This window comes from Anser anser (genome assembly GCF_964211835.1).
Source record: "Anser anser genome assembly, chromosome: 2".
NCBI lineage: Eukaryota > Metazoa > Chordata > Aves > Anseriformes > Anatidae > Anser > Anser anser.
This window is the reverse complement of record NC_139721.1, coordinates 46,158,166-46,176,071: the sequence shown is the minus strand read 5'-3', so window position 1 is coordinate 46,176,071 and position 17,906 is coordinate 46,158,166. Positions and strand designations below refer to the sequence as shown.

The 17,906-nt window shown below is 36.1% G+C and overlaps 1 protein-coding gene across 12 annotated transcripts; it reads right to left on the bottom strand.

The window, feature by feature from the left end:
- Positions 1-6,362: 6,362 nt before the first annotated feature.
- LOC310895246 (uncharacterized protein) lies at positions 6,363-16,019 on the bottom strand. 12 transcript variants are annotated; one of them, XR_014580573.1, is made up of 8 exons: positions 16,001-16,019; positions 15,605-15,689; positions 14,713-14,873; positions 13,553-13,632; positions 11,594-11,687; positions 11,034-11,126; positions 10,473-10,525; positions 6,363-6,559 (listed from the first exon to the last, which is right to left on the bottom strand). XR_014580573.1 is itself a non-coding variant. In XM_083826241.1 (7 exons), the coding sequence occupies exons 3-6, from the start codon at positions 14,835-14,837 to the stop codon at positions 10,477-10,479; spliced, it is 330 nt and encodes a 109-aa protein (XP_083682367.1). In that variant the 5' UTR covers positions 14,838-14,873; positions 15,605-15,689; positions 16,001-16,019; the 3' UTR covers positions 6,363-6,559; positions 10,473-10,476. The 12 variants fall into 12 exon arrangements, 3 of the variants coding, with proteins under 3 accessions (XP_083682367.1, XP_083682369.1, XP_083682368.1); XR_014580576.1 differs by lacking the exon at positions 13,553-13,632 and adding an exon at positions 8,955-10,041 and having other exon boundaries at positions 14,744-14,873; XR_014580574.1 differs by lacking the exon at positions 13,553-13,632.
- Between the last annotated feature and the right edge of the window lie 1,887 nt (positions 16,020-17,906).

Sequence of the window (17,906 nt, the reverse complement as noted above, 5' to 3'; positions counted from 1 at the left end):
TCACTTTATTTCTCCACGATGCTAAAAGCAAGCAGTGATTTAGTGTTGAATAATCAATGTGAAACCAGCATTTTTACTCTATTGCCTTATGCTATCTAGGTCAACAGGAGAGACAGAGACACCAAGACAAGTTTTTAATTTAAAGATTATTTTCATTCAGCTGGAATAAATGCAAATCATACTTATGTGACTTGCCTCTTTCAGGAGCAATGCAATGAAATTTCACATTTCTGGTTTTAGAAACCTGAAATAGCTTAAATACCTAACTTAGAATAAGATAACCAGTCTTCAGGCAATACGCACTTTATTTCTGTCTTTGTCTTTTCCTAAACTCACTTTACAGCCTGGACAATTTTACCAACTTAATCCCATCTTGATAGTTTAGGATTTATACATGTCATTCTTGGATTTTTCTAATAGACTGCCAGGGAATATCATACTCTTTGAAAAGACTGAGATGAGAATGAAAAGTGAAAACAGGCCAAAATATATTGTACATCTGATCACTATATGTTGACTGAAGCATATTCTAGGGCCATTCCTATCAACAGAATGAGGACTTTCTGATGATCACAGCATCTTTATCTGATCTTATCATATACATCAATTGCTTTAAGTCAGCCTTTCTCACCCGCCATTAGCATAATGCACTACAATTTCTGTAACTGTATTTTATTTGCTACATATATTTTGTTGCGTTTAATTTCTGTGTTGCAGATTTCCTGTGAAAGTACTTTGAATTCATGGTCACAGGTCACACTTCATAACCTCAAGATACTCTAATAGACTGCAAGGTGACTAAAGCATAAAAGACCTTCTAAAAGCACTTTATGGGAGTTATTTGCAGCAAGCGCCAGTTGTTAATGACCCAATACAAAATGTCATTTAGATTCCACATATTAATGATCTCTTGTAACCTAGGTAACTCATTTTAATTACGTCTGCAAGAACAGAAATGTCATCTCTTTAAAATGAACCAGAAAGTTATTCTACTTAGCAATAAAACAACCTAACAATTAACTATAAACTTCAACAGACAACTGACCTGAAAATTTGGAGCACCTACTGTAGGTGTCTGTCAAATATCCCTCTATAATCTTTTCTTATTATACTATTTTTTTTCCATTCAAATAAAACTCCCAAAATGAAAATATTAAAAGATATATAGATACATCATCATTAAAAATTGAAGTTTTTTTTTTAATGTGTGTTATGTCTGATTATTTCTTTAAAAATCTCACATATATGATTTAGAGACTAGAGTCCTTTGAATTATTATAATATAATAAGACAATAAGACAAGAGGCTATCTGAACTGAATTAGAAAGGAATAATGTAGATTTTCTCATAAACTGACCAAGACATTAACTCTTATCAGCATTTATTAGAATCCTGTTTATAATCCTAACTCCATGAGTCTGTATGACACTCTGGAACATTTCACGGATTTGTCATTTAGATATTATGTTTAAATATGTTTATACATACATCCACATGTATGTTTGCTTTTAGTAAAAAACAAGTAGCTAGAGATACTGTGGAGGAAGCAAGTAATTAAATTCACTAGATTAGCCATAAATCTACAAGGTTGTTTTTTCTGCTGCGTAGTGTTAAGGAGGTAAATGACAGATTTCTCAGGTTTATCGTATTCATTACATAAATATCAAGCAGAAATTGAAATCTCTTTGCAATAGTCATTTTCATAGGGATGTAGGATATAGAACTTGACTTGAGTTTTTTTTTTTTGTGTGTGTGTGTGTTTAATAGGAAGGACCTTATTGCTGCCTTCAAATCTAAAAAGAGAATGAATCACATGCCAAATATTGTAGACCTCCCTTTTACCCTTAAAAAAAAAAAAATTGTACTGCATTTTCTCATTTTTAAATAAACTTTTCCACATCATTCAGAGCGAAAAAAATCTTTTTTTTTTTTCCACAAAGTTACGTAAGAAAGAAAATACAATAGTAAAAATCTGAAAAGCAGGCAAAGACTATTATTACTATTTCACAGAAAAAGAATCAGAGCAGGATTAGAAAATATACAAATATTCCAAAAACAAAAAAAACATAAGTTAGTTCATTTGTTCTTTATTATTATTATTATTTTATTTTTAAGTTTAAATAAGTGCTACCTTCTGACAAGTTAGATTGTTTTCAACACAGATACAAACACATTTATTTATTTATTTATTTTAAAAGGTGGTGGGTTTGTTTTTGTTTTTTCCAAATAAATTGAAGCAAATTCTCAAAATGCAGGTAACATGATTATCTGTTGATCTATTTCTCCATTTAATTATTCTGTGTTGTGTCTGAGTTACTTAAAAGTAAAGTTTCTAACATTGAAAATTAACCCCCTACTTCTCCCATGTTTGTTATATTTCTCTTCAAGAGAAGACCTTTTTTTCCTGGAAAAATATGCTGTGAGATTGGGTTTGACAAGGATGGGTTTACTTATACTGCAGAGTACAGAGGTAACTTGTTAATTCAAAAGTGAATAAACTTTTGGTGAAAAACTCTGAACATGTTCACTGGCAAATTATTTCAGGGGAATATTTAAAGTGTTGCCTTGGGACTAGAAACGGAGCAAAGTAATGATCCAGGCAACTGCAACATTTTTGTGGACTTTGGTTGTTAAATGAAGTTTATGAAAGGTAATTAAGGAACAATGCTTAACCTAAGTCCTAGCACTTCTGAAAAGTATAACCAAATGGTTATAATAGAGGACTGCATAAAGAGGAATTGGCACATAAACTTTGATAGCCAAGTTAATGAAGAGACACTGGTTATTATATGAAAGTAGAAGATACAATTAATGTTCCAATGGTACAGAACAATTCTAGCAATTAAGGAAATCCCTCTGTGTTTTTTAGGCATAGTGTCGAATGTGCTAATGTGTTTTTGTCTAGAAAGTTTATCTGTGATTCTGCTTGTGTGTTGTCCATAACTTTGTTACTGGGCACTGAAAAACTTCTGATTTAAACAACCTGTGTTCCCCTGGTTTATAATTTTGTGTGTTGCTTATATGGATGGTGAAGAATTTGTCCAGAGCAAACAATCCAGTAACTTCTTCCATATTCAAGCTCCACAAAATTGCTCCAAACAATAGTGTGGATAAATATGTGAATAGTTCATAAGATTTCTGAGGTCAACGGACCTGTTTCTCACTCAGTTAAACCAGGTTATCTCTGTAAAGAAAAGATAGGACTAGTATTTCCCAAACAAAAAGATCAGCTAACATTTCTCTAGTCATCTATGAAAACTCTGAAAAGACCATTTCTTAATCACGTTGAGTTTAATTTTGTTACCCTTTCTGGAAATTAATACACAACAAAAATCATTTTGTCTACTAAGATTAAGCATTATTCATAAGGGACCTTGTCAGCTAGGATTTCAAAATATTTTTACAAAGTTATTGTACATAATAAATGATGATGCACTGCTTACATAACTGGAATAATAAGAAAATTAGGTTTTGTTCAATATGTTTGCTTGAATATATTTTCAAAACTACTGTAATAGGCATAAAATTAGGCTCTGTTAAAAGGTGTATTCCTATTCTTTTCTTAGGGCCTTCCTCATTTCCAAATTTAAATCAACAAAAGGAACTACAGAGGAGCAATAAATACTTCCCCCACGTGTAGTGGATATATATAACATCTGCAGCAAAGTCCCTTTCAGCTGACTTTGGAAAGGGAATAAGGTTCTGCTACCCTGCTTGTGCAAAACTGTGTTTCACTTAGGTTTATAACCAGCAAGCAATTGAGCCACAGGCAAAGAGAAGTGGAAGTATTGCACAAGTTGACTGCTATACAAACAAGCATATGATCATGTATTATGAAGAAGAAAATCAAGTCAAGTCAAAGACTAGTCAACTGTAACATTGAAATAAAAAAAGGAAATAAATGGGGTGGGGTTTTTTTGTTTGCTTTTTTTGGTTGTTGTTGCTGTCTTTGTCTGACAAAGGCTATATCCTATATTTTAAAACAGTCACATATCACAAGCTCTTAGTAGTGATGATATATGCACATCTGTTTATAGGGAATTTGAAATTTCAGTGTCTCCTGAGCATACCATTCCTACGAGCAGCCATTCGGCTCATTTCAGAGGAACAGTATATCTTCTATCAATCAACTCGCAATATTAGTATACAGGAGAAAAGATGAACCTCAACTACAAATAGCCAACTGAAACATGAGCCACTCCTCACTTCTGGAGGATAGCAGTAGTTCACTATCAGAGACAATTTTTAACAAAATTCAGTTCCAGCTAAAGAAACTTTCTAATTATCTGTATTTTTCTTCATCTTTCGAGGTTTATACAACCCCTTACCATCTCAACACTGCTCCAGCAATTAGATCAGCCCAGTAAACTTATTTTAAAGCAGACAAGAGAAGCAGGCAAGAAACAACCACTTTCAAGAAAAAGTGGTATTTTTTACAAATGTCCCTTTTCTCCATTCAGCTGCTTCTTCTTTGTTCTCATCAGCCTTACCCTTTTCAACTTCTTATTTTTGGTAAGAAGGAAAGGAGTGGCTTATGCTATTTTTACAAGCACTGATTCACAGCCTTTTATGCTTCCCTATTCCTGTAAGGCTGAGATGAGTGCTGAGTTGTTAGTTGACTGCAACATCTGTCATACACCACGACACAATCAGAGCATCACCTGAAATTACCTTAGGAATTTGACAAAACAAACAAAAGATATTTAGTTACAATGTTGTTTCCTTTTCATAAGTTAGATTTATGATTCAGAATTTATTTTAAATAAGTATTAAGTAAATACTTTCCTTCCAGGTTCAGGGATGTTATAATATATGACTGAAGGGTCTCTCAATCACTTGCATGAAGGAGATCATATCAGTTAGTTTTGTCAATAACCTCTACCATTGTGAAAATAGTAGAAGGAGAGACAGAAAGAAGCACTGAAGCAGAAGCTATTTCTTAGTCTGCAGTATTCATTAATATTTTGATTCATTTTTGTTCTCAGCCAGTCAAGTAGAATACATTTTATTTTTATATAGCTTCTTACTGCACAAATTTCTCTCTGTCTCTCTAAATTTCATTTACATTTAATTTATAACCTGTGGGCCAGGCTTTTTCCTTCACATTCATCTTGTGCTGGGGAGCTCCATTAATTTCTGTGAAATTACTCCCAATTTCAAATGAAAGAAGAATGCATCCTCCTTTCATTCCCTCTCCATTAGAGCAGAGAGTGGGCAGCAGCTATGCAGCTGCTCATGTTTTGTGGGTTCTTAGGGAAAAACCTTCTAATTCTGTTTGACGTAGTGAGATAGTTGTGAGATAACAGCAATATTGTTACTCAGTTTAAATAGGATTCACAACACTATTAAAAATATACATCTTTGCAAGGTATAGTTTATTCTAGTAACTGTAGACTCCTCTTTGTCAGGGAAGGCAGGAGCATCACATGAAGAACAGTTCAGCCCACTTATCAGAGCAGAGAGATCTAGCTTTCTCTCTCTTGCGTCCATAGTACACAAGAGAATCAATACTCCTCAGTTTGAGTTCACTCATTTGATCCCCATCCCCAGTAAAAGGCAGTACAAAAGCTAATTCGCTTCTAGAAGCCAACCAGCTCCCATGTTTGTCTTCAGGTAGTTGGCTTACTGATCTCGATTACATCTGAGTGCTGCAATTTTGCACAAGGATTGCTTTTAATCATTATACTGGAATACAACATGTTCATTCTCAGTCACTCTGGACCCCACTATTTTTCAATAAAACCAATCTGACTTAAAAATCAGATATGGAGAACTGAACTCTATTCGTGGGGATTGACATGTTCTCCATTTGTGTTTCAGGTAAGAAATGCCGCAGCATTATACTTGCAAGAGAACAAAATCCTGTAATATCTGTGAAATTTTTCAGACGGCTCCCACCTGAGTTAAGAAGATGGGAAGTCATGATTTAAAACAACTGCATCTAGGCAGTTTGCCTGCCTATCAGGCAGAATAGGTTTGCAGTACTGCAGCAGTAAGGAACCGATCTCTATTTCAAAAAGATGTTCTCAATTTCTAAAGATGAACATTATGTAAATGCCTTTAATATATATGATAAGCACAGCATACTAGCAATCTTTTACTATAGCATAAAGTTCTTGTAATAAGCGTGTTCCATAGCCAGTGAATAAAAATGGTCCAGGCCATTAATTTCTTTTCAGGTTAATAAAAAGTAGCTGGAAATGCAAGATCAAAATACGCAATAAAACAATTCTTGACCTGAACCGTCAGAAAGTATTCAGATAGGACATTAGGTTTACCCTGGATTCTGAATAAATTAAATAAATACACACCAACAACTACCCAGAAGTAACTCAGAAAAAGCCACTCACTCATTTGCTCTTTGTAACAGTCAAAAAATGTAATTTTATTTTTATACGCTCACATGCAGTCTAGCTGATTTCAGTGGGGCACTGCAAAAAACAGTGACTGACCCACCATCATGTCAGCACTAGACTATCAAGTTAGTATTTATTAACATGAAGCTTCTGGACATACTCTGTTCTCTGCAGATCTCAGTAACTCAGAGATGTGTGTCAGTCTGAGGAAAGCAAAAAAAACAAACATAAAAACAAAACTGGTCGATTCAGAATAATTAAGGAAAACAGCCTGCAAGATTATCTCCTAAAATATGAGTTACATTCTCGTGTACTAGTAACTAGTATCAAAAATGTTTTTTATTTTTTTATTTTTTTAATAAACATTTAATAGTTGCATCATTATTTCCTAAATACAGGATCATAACTGAAATAAAGAGCAAGAGTCACTTCTGTCTGAATGCCAAAGACCTGTCAGGCTTCATGCATCTAAAGAGAGATTCTCTAGTCTCTCTACATTCTTACATTTTTCTGCCACGTCTTCCTCTTCCCCCTTTGTGCTGGAGTACCAAGGGGTAAGCACAAACCAGGGTTGCATCCCGTCTGCTGCTCTCACACAGCAAGATGCCGGCTCCCTTTTGGAGCTGCTGGAACCTGCTGTTGCTTAACATGGGGCAGCTTCTGGACTCTTCTCACTGAGGCCACCCCTGCAGCCCTTCCCCTCCCCAGACCTTGCCATATAAGCCTAATACAGCAGCAGATCTGTGATCTATCCATACAACTGTGCCTGCTGTACTGAAGAGGTCATTGCTCTGCTGTAACTATAGGATAAACACAGCCAATGCATTGCAGAAAAGGTTTTCACTCAAACAGGCCTTACTACCACGCACAATCCCTGTAGTGTGACCTCTACCACAGATGCTTCCTCCTCTCATTTCAATGCCCTCATCACATGATTCAAATTGGGTATAAAACATAAGACGAGCCAGTATGACGAAGCTTACATTTTGGGAGACAAATATGTTAAGAAATCTGGAAGTATTTGGAGGCTTGGAAATAAGGTTTGCATGCTTATGAGAGTTTCTTCATATGCTCTTCTCTATAGTTCAGACATATTAGATAAGGAACCAGAAAAACTCATGGAGTTATTCCAGAAAAAATAACAACATAAAACATTTTTGTCACTGCACTTATCATAGACAATTAGCCAGAAATTAATTCTTCAAAAGGCATTACACAGATTGCACATATTTCCAAATTTAACTTTTACTTAAAATATTTATCACTGTAAAATAGTTTGCTACAATGTCAGTTTGGTTAACAGCACAATGCTGAGCACTAAAATGAAATGAAATGCCAGCCTATCCAGCAGTTGTGTAGGTAAATGAACAAAATGTCATGTTCAGTCGCAGTTCCATGTTGGTTTGCCTCTGTTTTCATAGCCTTACTCTACATCACTTCTTTGTGCTTTGTTACCCAAATGCCCCTTAGAGAAGCCGTCCAGTGCATGCAAATACCCATCTGAACATGCATTTTAAAATTTGTGTAGACAAGTTAGGTATAAGTAGAGAAAAATGTTTGGTAATCAGCGTGTAGTAATCATTAGAAAGAGCTTTAAGAAAACTCTGTCATTCCCTGATACTCTGTCAGTATGCATATAATCAAGTTTTAATATGCCGTGGGAAACCATTTCCATACCTGTTTCAGTGAAGTTCAGCTTTAGGCTTGCAGAACAGAAACTTATCCCAGAATGTTTTAATGAAAAATTAAGGGATTTTTCTGCCCTCACCCTTAACACAGAACACTATTTTTTCTCCAAAAGCCTGTCAGATCAGGCCCATACTATCTGACACTGACATTTTCTGACCTTTTATGTGACTGGTTCTCTTGTAAGCAATGCCCACACAGAGTGAATCAAACCAAACATTAAGATACAGACAATCCCAATATATTCCTTCCAGACTTTCAGTTCACATCTCATTTTCTCTGTTCCTGCCTATTCATTTGTAAATTCTTTGTCTCTCATACATTGCAGTGTTCATTGCTGTCACTTAGGAAATGAATGAGGGTGAAAATATGTTTTGTGTGCACTGACTATACAAAATGTCTCCTATCTGAAGAACATACTGTTTCTCTAACCTTGCTGAATGAAAGTGAATCATATTGAACATATTTATCCTCAAGATCCCTGAAATTCAGGATCTGAATACTTTTCCAAGTATTTGATATGACTGGTTTTCACAAAGTGTTCCTAGATAAATCTAACCAGAAAGTGCTGAGCAGACCAGACAGCGATGGTAGTCTTTGATCACTAAGCCATCCCAGACCTCAAGCCATAGGAATGCCAGTAGCAGTGCCACTGTTAGTGATTAATATCTCCACATGTTAAACAAATAACAGGAAATAGTGAGATTTAACACAGGAGAAGATATATTTTGATGTATTATCAAAACACTTTGGAAATCCAAAACAGAAAACATATTTTACCTACTTGGAAAGACACCATATATAATCTTGATGCCACAACTACATTCTGAACATCAGAGGTTTGCCAGAGATTACCAATTTCAGAGCAAAGCACTAAACCATAAACTTTCATAATTCCATCAGATCACTTACATTTCAGTCTTCAGGCCTGTGAAATAATCTGGTGTAGCTGTATAGGTGAGTGTTTCAAATTTTGAGGAGTAGTATAGCATTACCTAATGTTATGAGACACTGCTTGGGGAACACAAAATTAACTCTCATTATCTCATTTTCTTACACTTTACACATTTATCTCTAAATTTATCCTTTATTTTCACCTTGACACAAGTATTCCATGCATAGGTATTAGGAAATGCCACCTTCCTGACAGATTATTTTTCCTCATATATTAAGGAGTGCTAAAATGTTTAACAGTGATCTCAAAAGTATCATGACTGACATTTGTACTTTGTCACTATTGTTTTAGGTCTCTACAAATTCAAGCAGATGTACTAGTAATGACTAAATATTCTCTGAATTCTTACAAGTGCATTTAAACACCGCAATTAGAGAGTTAGCTTTTCTTTTGAAATGAAGCTGAGCTTCATGAGAATCATTTTCACCTCTGTGTAGGGTTCCTATCCTATAAGGGAAGTATTCTTGTTTAGGAACTGGTGTATGTTCAGAGGAAGAAATGTGATTGGAAAAAAATATTTAATGCAGTGAAAGTTCTTGTAGTTTTCAGTGAGAAAAACACAGTTAGATCTTTTTCAGTTATATATGTACTTAATGGAAATAATATGAATCTTCAGTTGGATTAAAAATAAAATTTGTTTCTACTTTCAGACATAAAAATGACTTTTTATCTTTGTATCATCCTATTTCTCTCTCAAATTTCCATTCTCAACAGCTCGTAGCTCTGTCTCCAGTATTAGACATGTAAAAAAATGTTTGCACATTTTTAGGATTAACAAACTACAAAATTTTCCTGTTAATGTTAAACACATGTGAGATACCTTATGAACTCTTTCCCTGTTGCACCCTGTCCTGTGAATCGATATAATGATTATGTTGCATAGGAGAGGATCCCTGGTTGTCATTCAAATGTGAAGCTTTGTGCCTCAGTCAAACCATGTTCTCACAACATAGGTGAGTTTCTGATCAGAAACCTATTTCAAGAGACTTTTAACATTTTTTCCTTTGGCATATTCCATATGAAAGCAAAATGATAAGCTATTTCCTGAAAAATAAAACCATATTAAAGAGTTAGAATTAAGGAATTAGGGACACAACCCTAATTTTGAACTTGCAGAGTCTCAGAAACATGAGGTATTTTACTGCTTTTTCCCCTGCCATTCATGCAATGTTTGCCTTTAGCCCTAATTCAGTGATTTTCCTTCCAGTTTCATTGTTATTTGGCTTGCTGTTCTTTACATATATGTCTTCCTTTATATTATGTCATTCTTTAGGGGGAGCAAAGAAGAAAGAAGTTTTTTGTTTCACGGCTGTTGTTTGTTTTTTCTCCCTATTATTATAACTCAGTGTTAGAACCTGAACTAGTCACTAGATGTCATTCTAACACACCAAATATTTTCTTTGAAATGGGGCAGTTTTCTACCATAAATACTACTCACCTGTTGTTTGAGTTTCCATTTAAATATGAATACTTACTCTACTACAGTCTGTATTCATTGTAGCTGCCGCTAATTCTGTGTTCCAATATTCTGACAACAACAACAAAAAAAATAGTTCTACCATGAAATTTTAGGAGCTGAGTGATTAATAGGAAAAGCAAGTCATATATTAAATTGAGTTGTCTGCCGAGTCTCATTAAGTATTCTGCCACTGTGAGTTCACAAAATCATTTCCAATTTCAAGGATTTCATGAATTCTAGCATGTTTGAATACTGTCTGGAAGTTCATACTGAAACATATATTATTCATTATTATTTTATTATGTCAGCCATCCCAGAAAATCACAGGATCAATATTATGCAACTTTGGTAACCATTATGTAAAGAGTAGTCACAGAAAACAACCCTCTTACAGAATCTTTTTTTTTTTTTTTTTGTAGAAAAAGTAATTCATTCTCTTTTCAAATTATGCTGTCAGAGGAAGTAAATACCGTTATGTGCTGCTATCCCTCTGCAGACAGAGTGGGATTAGGCACTGCCAGGAACATAGTAGTGGGGATTTCCAGAGAATTTAACTCAAACTGGAGTTTTAACTCACTTGAGGAGGATTCCCTTCTTGCTGTCTCCTTGTGCATTTTGATCTCTAGGGTTCTTCCTGTGCTTGCTGATATTTTGATTTGGGTACAATGGCCTAAAACATCCACCCAATATTAGTAGGTCAGCATGTACCCCAATTCAAGAACCAAAAGACAGAGACAAGAACAGTCAGCCTGCTCTTATCGTCTTTTCCCTTATTTTTTTTTCTGTTTCTTCGTCCCCATACATTCATTCTTCATTCATTTCCATTTCAAGTGTCCATGATGTAACACATCTATTTTCCGGTTAGATCTATACAATATAGCAGTTATTAAATTCCTGAGATTTTTCTTCTGTTGAAACGTTACCTTAAGCTCCTGCATGTAACCAGGTACTCTCTTTACAGAACAGTAGCTGGAGAATTTGCTGAAGAAATTCCCACCCTTGTATATTCTTGACTCCTTGCTGGAAATTGTTCCCTATTACCCCATTCAGTAGAAGGAAACATGTGAATCCTCAATCCATAATGATCAAAATCAGTTAGTTAAAGTCAACCAACCAATGAAAAAAGTCTATGCTCACCCAGTTGATTTTGATTGAACTAGGCTGGAATCCCAGGAGCTCATTAGTAGAGCATGGAAAAGTGAAGAGCAGCCGAGGGCAGTCAAGGCTCTGTCTGATATAGAACAAGAAAGAAACAGGTGACAATAGCAAATCTGAAGAAAAAAAAAAAAAAAAGAAAAAAAACTTTTAGAGGAAATATTAATGTAAAAAAAAAAAAAAGTTCGTAAAATACAGTTTCAGAGAAAAACCCAATGTCATTACATAAACCAAAAGTGAACATAATGAAGCAAAGTGAAAATTTCAGATATTGACAGCTTGCTTTTCCCTTCATATTTAGTTTCTGGCCAATCTTATGAAAGATTAAATATTCCTTCTGGCAATTCATGACCTACTGTGGCAAGAAAGAGTGGCAGAAAACTGTGGATAGAGTCCCATAAATGATCGTAACCATAAAATGAATTTCCAAATGCATTGCACGTTGTTGTACAAGAGAACACAATTCACACCAATTGATGACAGCAGCAATTTAAAAGAGTGCCTAATAAAGGAAATTAAGCTTATATTGGTCTATATATAGCGGCTGAGGTCACTGGGCCTGTTCAGCCTGGAGAAGAGGAGGCTGAGGGGAGACCTCATCACAGTCTACAACTTCCTCGTAAGGGGGTGTCGAGAGGCAGGAGATCTTTTCTCCATTAACACCAGTGACAGGACCCGCGGGAACGGGGTTAAGCTGAGGCAGGGGAAATTTAGGCTCGACATCAGGAGGGGGTTCTTCACAGAGAGGGTGGTTGCACACTGGAACAGGCTCCCCAGGGAAGTGGTCACTGCACCGAGCCTGTCTGAATTTAAGAAGAGATTGGACTGTGCCCTTAGTCACATGGTCTGAACTTTTGGGTAGACCTGTGCGGTATCAAGAGTTGGACTTGATGATCCTTAAGGGTCCCTTCCAACTCAGGATATTCTATGATTCTATGATTCTATATATAAAATCTCAAAAACAGTCTGACTTTTAATAGACAGCTTAGGTAGGTCCATATATATACATGTAAACACACTGTTGTAAAACTTTGCAAACCTACAGCGTGACACCCGAAGACTTACAGGCACCTAGATCCATGAAGTCAGTTTGCTGTACGACAATTTCTAAACTGCAAGTTACTTTTAATTTATTTATTTTTAAATGGAAGAAATAGCAGAAACCTAAAAGCTTTGCATTTCTATCCAGTTCTTAATTTGCGTTACCACCCTTTTCCAAATGAGAACTATGTTGTTAACAAGGATATACAAAATAAAGGTGGGGAAGGGGAAAATTCTGTTACAGAAATGGAAAGTGAACTTCTAAGCTACTCATATTTCAAATAGAAACTCACTACTTGTGCTTCAATTATTTTTACAATTGAAATTAGTACAAATTTAGTGTTGATAAATGAGCTCAAGTCTGTGAAAACAGTATTATAGGATTTTTTTTTTTTTTAATGTCAGATGACTCATATGTGCAACTTTTTTAGAACTTGTAGAAATGTTTCAAACCAGAGAGGGGCAAAGAAAAAGTGGAACAGTCTTCTGTGTGGGGGAAGTGTAGAATTATCTTAAAAGCTTCATTATGATTTTTGCTGTGTATGGCAGAAAGCAAACTGGCAAGGAATAGTCCACATCCAGTGCTGCATGCAATATTCTCAGTTGAGCCACTGAGATATTTCAGGGTTGCAGCTGGAAGAGGGCCTCAAAATTACAGAAGTGACATACCATTACATAAACACATTTCTCATGCTGTTTGTAAAGGGGACAGAGGGACAGAAAGCCTGAATGCAAGAACTACAAAGAAGAGATCTATGTCCTTCAAATACAGTGAAATGTTTTTATCTCCCACCTCAGTAAGAAAGTATAGAGCCATTGTCCTAGCCTGATTGACTCACAGCAATATAATCTGAAACCGGCAAATTTAAATATCTTAAATTATTCTTTTTAAAGTCATACCTTTTCTTTTGTAAAACATTGATAACGTTATTGAAAGATTCCTGGGATGAAATTATCCTCCTAATAGCAGTTATCAGGAGCTAAACAGGAATCAAAGAGATTAATTACATAATTTTTCTATGAAAGGTAGTAGAATTGTTGCATTATTTTACATTTTTATTTATCATCCTTTGTCAATTTAATGTTGGCAGCAACATGATTTCACCCTGGACATCTCAATCTCAGCAATTTATAAAAAGTATTGCAGAAATATCATGTGCAGAACTGACAAAAGACACCAGTGTGGAGCTATTTAAAAAGACGATCATCATTTTAAGCAATAATCGGGACCGACTGGCAGACAAAAGCTTCATTCTTTGTGGAAGAGAAACTCTCTGTTAATGTAATTAAGGACTTCAGCTAGCAATTGTAGAAGTGTAGAAAATATTTTTTCTTGTTACACCTACACACAGTTAAAGCTAACTAAGGGTTTAATTGAATTTATGGCATACACGCGGGATTCTTCAACATGTCCAGGTTTCTCTGCTCTAAGCCATTCTTAAATCCTTTTACAGAGATGCTTCTGGAGTAGCTGCACTGACACAATTGTGTTCGGGAGATGCAATTGTGAAAAGAAAAAATAAATAAATAAATAAAGATTTTTCACCCATTTAGCTCTTTTACGCCCCCGAGGTCTATAAGCAGCTCAGCCTTGCTATAAACACAGCAGGTAATGACATTATTTTGCTGGCCAGCTAGCAAGTCTAGGCTTTAGACCAACACCACCCAGTCTGAGAGCTGTAGAAAAAAGTGAATTTTCTTTCCACGCAGACATATTCGCGTCACCAGAAACCTCATCCTGAGAACAAAATTTCCAGCCTTTAACATAAGCAAGAATTTCCCAAATTATCAGTGTTAGATAAAGACAGATTTGTTTGTGCAAGGTGATTTGAAGGCTTGGACAAGGCTTTAGGAAGATTTCATTAAATTATAAATCAATTTTAACTCATTTTTTCATAAAGTGTGCATCAATGCACGTACATGAAAGCTTTAGGACTTCTGAGGTTCCTCCTATGCACAAGGGACCTAGTCAGCCTCTTGGGTTACATGTATAATTGCCAAAATTATTTTTACTTCTCATTAATGAGCACATGAAAAGATAGCTGGTTCTGATAGCTCACCTTGGAGTATCTTGTTCTGTTGCTAAATTACCTTGAGCCTCGTTGATAATAATCATTATATAATCGCTGCAGCCGAAGGGACTGGGGTATGCTTGAGCATCAGGAACCTGAACCACGCTGAGCATGTCTTCATTTCATTGATTTACAGTGGTAAATGCAACCTGGTTGAACATGAGGAGACTGAAATATACGCATCTAAGAGGAAATTGCAAGATGGCACAAAATGCCAAGGACAGGGAGGAAGTTTAGCTCATACTTTGGCTTGGCCGCTAAGATATTTTCATGAATTCGTTAGTTTCCCTGAACTATCTGAACAGACATGCACTTTTTTTTTCTTTTATTTATAGAAAACTAAATTCTGCAGTTCATTCCACTCCTTTGCACCTTCCTGGAAGTCTCTTATCCCATCCTTCCACCACTCACCTGCATCCTACCTCAACTTAATCCTCATGTGAGGAGCTTTGAGTGTCCTATGTCTTTAATAATCCTCCACCTCCTCAGCTCCACCTGATGGGTATTCTCCACACACATACACATTAGACAGAAGCTGTCCATATACCCTGTCTCCCACTCTTCCTTCCACAGTTCCATGCTTTACTTGCATATGCTTCCAGCTGTTTCTGGAAGGCAATCTATAAATTCATCTGCTCGTTTGCAAGAGATTTGTAGCAACTCAGGGAAATAAAGTATAGAATGGCTATGCAGTGTCTTTTCCTTTTCATGTAATATCAGGAAAAAACACTATAAATTTTTCCTAACTGAGCTATGGTTACTGTGCAAGGTTATGCAGACATACAAGTTTTCAGGCTGGTTTGCTTAGACATGCAAGCAGCTTTTCCCCAAAATGATAGTTCTTTGGTTTAAGCTAAACACTGAACATGCTAGGACAAACCTTGTCACATCACAACAGGGCAGCGGTTAGATGGTGAAATTCCCTCCAGGAGCGTGCTGGTACGGGTCTTCTGTCATAGTACAGGCTAGAGGAAGAATCATAGGAAAAACTGCAACACTTATTAAGAAGGCAAAGAAAAAATTACTTGATAGCTGGTACCTTTTAAACTAATTATCATACACTTGCCTTCTGAGTATGTAAAAATATCCCTATCATAACAAATAGAAATTAAGAGCCTTTATAGTGCAAGTACATTCCTTTGAAAAGTACTTGTCTTGTATTTTCCTAGAAACTTCCACGTGGAACCTGTTTGTCCACTGGCAGAAGTAAAAGGATGGATGCAGTTTACCCTATGGCAGTCTTTGGCCACGTAAAGACAACTTCAGTTGCTCTTACCCAGCACTAAATCAGCTCTGACACCAGAGACAAAAACCAGCCCTGTTTATCTTAAAAGCATAGCTTTCCACTGCTGCAGCTGGAGGAGAGGATTTGCTGTCCGTCTCCACACCCTGAGGCACAGCTGAGCAGCTTGATCTCACCCAGCTGAAGGCAAACCTCTGCATGCACACAGCCTAACTCACTGCGTCGGCTTCCAGGCTGCACAGGCTATCAACACGGCAACTATAATGATTTTTTTTTCAGTCTGTTAGTGTCCACAGAACACCAAATTGTTCAGCTACATCAGCTGAAAGTTCTTTAAACTCATCCCTCAGATTTTGCACTGAAATTGACTCAGGGAACTTACACAGTGAGATACGGCTGAATGGTTCCGCACTATCTTTTGGCAAAGGACTACAGTTTCCCAGCTAAGAGCAATACCTAACCAGAGGCAGACTTCCCATGTCCAAAAAGCCTTATGTGGTGCATTAAGAGGCTACATCTAAATGAAGTCTCAACTGTCTCCCCAAATCTTGTGGGGTCTCCTTACAGTAACGTGGAAAGGATGATTAAGGAACTAGGCCTGGAGCAAGGTACCTGCGTGCAAATGCCATGCTTTAAACATTGAGCCATTTGTCTTCTCTTTAACTGAGTGGAAGAAGAGTGAAAATATACATTTATTCTGTAAAAACTGATTTGAATTTTTAAAAATCCAGAAAGCTGAAAACTAAAGGCTTTGGTTCAGGGGTCTGTAGCTCAAAATTAATTGCTAAAACTGCTACCACAATAAGATCAGTTAATTAGGGCTCTCTGGTTCCATGAGCACTAGAGGACACGATCATTTGAATTTGCTGTTTGTACACCGCAATGTACTGAAAATAGAAAATAAAAGTTACACATGACAAAGTATTGATTAATTGTCTCCAAAAAACAAAAAGACAAAATAACATTAGCCAATTATACAAATCTCCAAAAGACAAACTCAGGGAAACAACATTTCCTTCTGTTGCAATTTCATTTGGAACAGCAGGCTGTGCTCCTGAATTAATTTTACAGCTGAGACAGCTAATCCACAAGTAAGTCTGTTACAGTTGGTGGGCTTAACAAAAGAAATGCTTGCCAGTAGGCACACATGACATCTGGAGCTTGAAGACATTTTCATGAGGAAAAGTATGTTTGGTAATACATTAAAACTTCGTGACTAAGTCCCACACAAAAATGTATCCACTAAAAAATCCATAGCCAGTGTAGACCTTTGTGAAAAGCACATGCTCAGAGGGCATCTGCAAATATGGAGAAATCTATTTTTATTATTCCCACTGACATGACATTAAATATTAAAAAGTAAAAACATGTTTTTCTGATTCTTTAAGTGAATTCTTTCTACAGAGAGGAGTAAAATGGAGGTAATAATTGATTATTTTTTTTATTTTAAAGTGCTAATACTGCAATCTGTTTTCAATAGTTGGAATATTCAAGCACAGAAATCTTCCAGTTTGAACAGAACTGTATGTAGAACAGGTGAGATTGTAGCAATTTTGAAGACATTAACCTATCTTCCACTACTTGTAGGGAGACCAGAATGTGATACTACATATGTATACTCAGGTTCTTGTTAAACTGAGAAGGGATAGATGTAAGAAGAATTTACTCTGCAACACTTAAAGGTATCTAATTTCCAAGAAATGAGTGAAGTTTCACATCTGAAAAAGGAAAAGTAGGTTCCCCAGGCCTCAATTCTAGAGCCAGTTTGGTTCAACATGTTTATCAGTGATCTGGATGCAGGAGATGACTGCATCTTTAGCAAGTTCGCTGATTATATTAAACTGGGAGGTGCTCTTCTGGATCATGAGTCCAGAGGGTCTTGCAGAGGGATCTAGATACATTGGAGAACTGGACAATCATTGATGGCATGAAGTTCAAC

Excerpts from the sequence above, each read along its gene's own strand:
- LOC310895246 (XM_083826241.1), bottom strand. The coding sequence starts at position 14,837 with ATGCTCAGCGTGGTTCAGGTTCCTGATGCTCAAGCATACCCCAGTCCC. Across the intron at positions 11,688-14,743 it reads TATTATCAACGAGGCTCAAG|ACAGAGCCTTGACTGCCCTC; the intron begins GTAATTTAGCAA and ends GTTCTATATCAG. Across the intron at positions 10,526-11,033 it reads AAGAAGGGAATCCTCCTCAA|AATATTGGAACACAGAATTA; the intron begins GTGAGTTAAAAC and ends TGTTGTTGTCAG.